The sequence below is a fragment of the Entamoeba invadens genome, assembly GCF_000330505.1.
Source record: "Entamoeba invadens IP1 unplaced genomic scaffold scaff_1105074724577, whole genome shotgun sequence".
In the NCBI taxonomy this organism is placed as follows: Eukaryota; Evosea; order Mastigamoebida; family Endamoebidae; genus Entamoeba; species Entamoeba invadens.
The window spans coordinates 116,311-120,212 of record NW_004440193.1 but is presented as its reverse complement, the minus strand read 5'-3'; the positions used below and the strand labels follow the sequence as shown (position 1 = coordinate 120,212).

General features: G+C 24.8%; 1 protein-coding gene across 1 annotated transcript; it reads right to left on the bottom strand.

The window, feature by feature from the left end:
* Positions 1-2,841: 2,841 nt before the first annotated feature.
* On the bottom strand, positions 2,842-3,786 carry EIN_345640 (hypothetical protein; the record flags this gene model as incomplete). Its single annotated transcript, XM_004255257.1, has 1 exon — positions 2,842-3,786. The coding sequence occupies one exon, from the start codon at positions 3,784-3,786 to the stop codon at positions 2,842-2,844; it is 945 nt and encodes a 314-aa protein (XP_004255305.1).
* Between the last annotated feature and the right edge of the window lie 116 nt (positions 3,787-3,902).

The following is a 3,902-nucleotide window of genomic DNA, read 5'->3' as shown; positions in this document are numbered from 1 at the left end:
AAAATACAACTTTTTGTATTGTTTCAAATCTTCGTGCATTTGAAAGATAATATGTATTTGACTTTACTTGACTTGACAATTTTTAACTTGTGTGGACGTTGTTTTGAAGTGATGATGTTGAAGACCGTGTAAAAATTTTTTAATTTGTGTAATGCTGTTTATGTATTCTGCTTTGTACGTCTTGTGTACTACAACTTTTGAATATCATAATTCCATTGTTATAATGGAAACTTGTAGAAACTTCAAGATGGAGACTGAATTGATTACTTTGTTGATTTGTTTGTAGATTTTAAATTTGTTTATTTTGCATCTTTGATCACAATGTCATTGTTTGTCACCATTTCATTCTTCGTTTAAAAGCAAAAATCAAAATAGTATTCAATTTAATTATTTTTATACAATTTAAGGGACTTATCATTCTGTTCCAAGACTTTTTTCAAAATATTCTTAAGGTGGTTGTGATACCAATAACACCAAGTCGAAGTTGTGGTTAATACAAAACTCTGTTTCCTCTTTTAATGATAAAACTTGTGTCATAAAACGGCAACTTGGATCAATTCAATTCCAAGTAAAAGTGATTGATTAACCAAATGCCCAGAATCCTCTCCAATGTTGTTAGTGAAGAACAATGATGTTTTAAGAAGTTCATATGGATTTAACTGTGTCACTTGAACTATATTTTACTCATATAAAAAATACTCTTATATGCTAATTGCCAATGAAAGTCAATATATATTATATCACGGTAAACAGACGACTTTAACTAAATACACACAAAGATTTGTAAAATAAGAACACGTTGATTGTCACTTGTAAGTGTGTGGATATCACAGAATATTCTTTTAAAATACAAAGAGAAATGAATACATAAACTACTTCAAACTTCGTGTATAAAATGAAACCGTCAGCAATTATAAAGTGTTTGGGAAGGTTTGTAATTATTTCGCCAATATAGACTAGTTTAAAACAACTAAAATAACAATGTTAAGGAATTTTCCAAAAGTCTACTTTGTAATTCCAATTTTTTTATATATTAATTGGACCATTTTAAAAAACATATAAGCTCAACTTTGTCAACAAAAATGTTTTGTTTTTGTATTACTACTAATAATAATAATATAAGATCTGTTGTTTGTTTCGTAATAAAACAAATTACATTTTTTGCAATATAAGTTTTATTCTCCCTATTAATATATTTTTGAAAGATTTATTTAAAGATTTACAATCATTCATTTGAATATACAAGTTTTTTAAAGTGATAGTTAGTTGAGGATAATTGTTCTGATGTCTCGGTATTTTTTTTCAAATTTAATTTAAATAACTTTCTTTGATACTTAAATTGATTTCATTATAATTTATCAATGTAAATACATAGAGGAACTTTTGGAAACATCATTATCAATCGAGTTGCCAACGAAGTGATCCAACACAATCAATTGTACTTGATCAAACATTAACTTTTTGTTTTTTGAGCTTTGGTTGAGTATTTTCAAGAGCTTCTGCCATATCAAAAACACTTTGAGTTCATTAATTTATTCTTTAATGGATTTTTCAGTATTATTTTATATCTTATTTGTACACTCATTAATCAAATATAAAACTATCTCGAGTTTTGAAGCATTTACAACATAACAACAGTCAAATTAGCTTTGTTGTAGAACTCTTTAAAAGGTGAAAATTTCCTTGCAAAAAGCAACTCCTTAACTTTTTATTGGAAATGTTTTATTGCTTGAATTGTCATTTTTATTAAATTATCTTATATATAATTCTATTTATATAACACTTGGGGGGGTTTGTCATGGCTGTACAAAATACAGGTTTATTTTCTTACACTCCTATTTCAAAATAATTTTTCATATTAAAATTATACAATTAAAATTATTAATTGTTTAATTATTATTTATAATTTATTGTTATTCAAATTATTAATTAATATAAATTAACTCTATGTAATAAATATGAACAATAAATAATTAAATATTAATTAAAAATATTAATAAATATCTTTTTGTATTAATTATTTAATTATTTAATATTATATTTATTACATTTAAAATATTCTATCATTAAATCGTGTTTTAATTATAGAACATTAAGGGGTTTTTCTCATGGCTGTATGAAATAAATGTTTTTCTTACTTAATTATAAAATAATAATAAGATATGATCATTATTATTTATATTACTATAATATATATTAATTATTATTTATTATTACTTTATAAATATTTTACATTTCATATTTCATTATTATATTATATATTATTATATTATTATATTATTATATTTTAAATTTAATTGTAGTTATTTACTATTTAACTCAAAATTTATAGTTTTTATGAATAATCATTATATTAATTATTATATCTATTCTTTATAACACTTTCCTGTTTAATCATTTTTACTTAAATCGTGTTCTATTTATAGAACATTAAGTAGTCCTTGTCATGGCTGTATGAAATAAAGTTATTTAATTATCTTACTTAAAAAATAAATAAATTTCTTCAATTACAAATATCTATATTTTCTATTATTAATTAAAAACTAATATTTTTTGACTTTATATCACTTAATTCTATTATATTAACTTGTTATTATTTTTATGATGACGTGGTATAAACTCACCATTTTACACAATCTTACATTTAAGTAATCTCTGTTCCCAGGAGGTGGGTAGGGGGGCCGGCTTTAGGAGCCTCCACGTATACTTTGACTTTTAACGAAATTGAAGAAATTGATAAAATCAATTTCGCTAAATAATTAAATTGATTTATTCAATTGTTTTTTATTTTTATTTTTTTAATAAAAATAAATATAAAAAATGAAATATCATTAAATTATCTCATTCGCTTCGATGAACTAATGTGTTTAATAAGAAAGAATCTTTACCAATATATTTGACACTTGATGGTATTGTAATACCACTCAATCTACTACATCCACTGAAACAATGATCACCAATTGATGTCACACTTGATGGTATTGTAACACTGCTTAAACTTTTGCATTTATAGAAACAACGATCACCAATTGATGTCACACTTGATGGTATTGTAACACTGCTTAAACTTTTGCATCTATTGAAACAACTATCACCAATTGATCTAACACTTGATGGTATTGTAATACTACTTAAACTACTACACTCATAGAAACAACAACCACCAATTGATGTCACACTTGATGGTATTGTAATACTGCTCAAACTACTGCATTTATAAAAACAACAATAACCAATTGATTTTACACTTGATGGTATTGTAACACTACTTAAACTACCGCAAAAACTGAAACATTTATCACCAATTGATGTCACACTTGATGGTATGTTATTACCAAATTTCTTTCTATCATTTTGAGTGTAAGTGACATTTTTAAACTCGATGTTTCGATTTTTGTTTCTGTCAACAGTTTCAAAGTCAACATTGAACCACACAATGATTCGAAAGAATTCTTTCTTTAAAACAACCTTTATTTTCACAATTTCCATTTTCTCTGTGTTTATCATAAATCCATTGCCAAAATTCTCATCCTTTTTATCCCACAAGTGAAGTGTCTCGATGTTTGGAAAGTATCCAAGTGTTTTGGAATTTAACGGAATTGGGTTGAAGTGAAACTTCTCCATATTACCTCTAAACTTCTTGCATACCAACCCCAAGTTAATAAAGTCTCCAAAGTCGTCGAAGTACTTCGAGACTATCATGATGTGATAACCAGAAAGTCCACGCATTTTGATATTCACAGTTTCTAGGTCTTTAAATATTTTTGAAATTCTTTGAATAAACATTTTTAATAAATTATCTAATTAAAGTCATTCAACGTTACTAACTATTAAGGAAATATCGTAAAATATACTATTCTTAAACAATAACTTTATAAATTAAATATAATATAATTATTTAG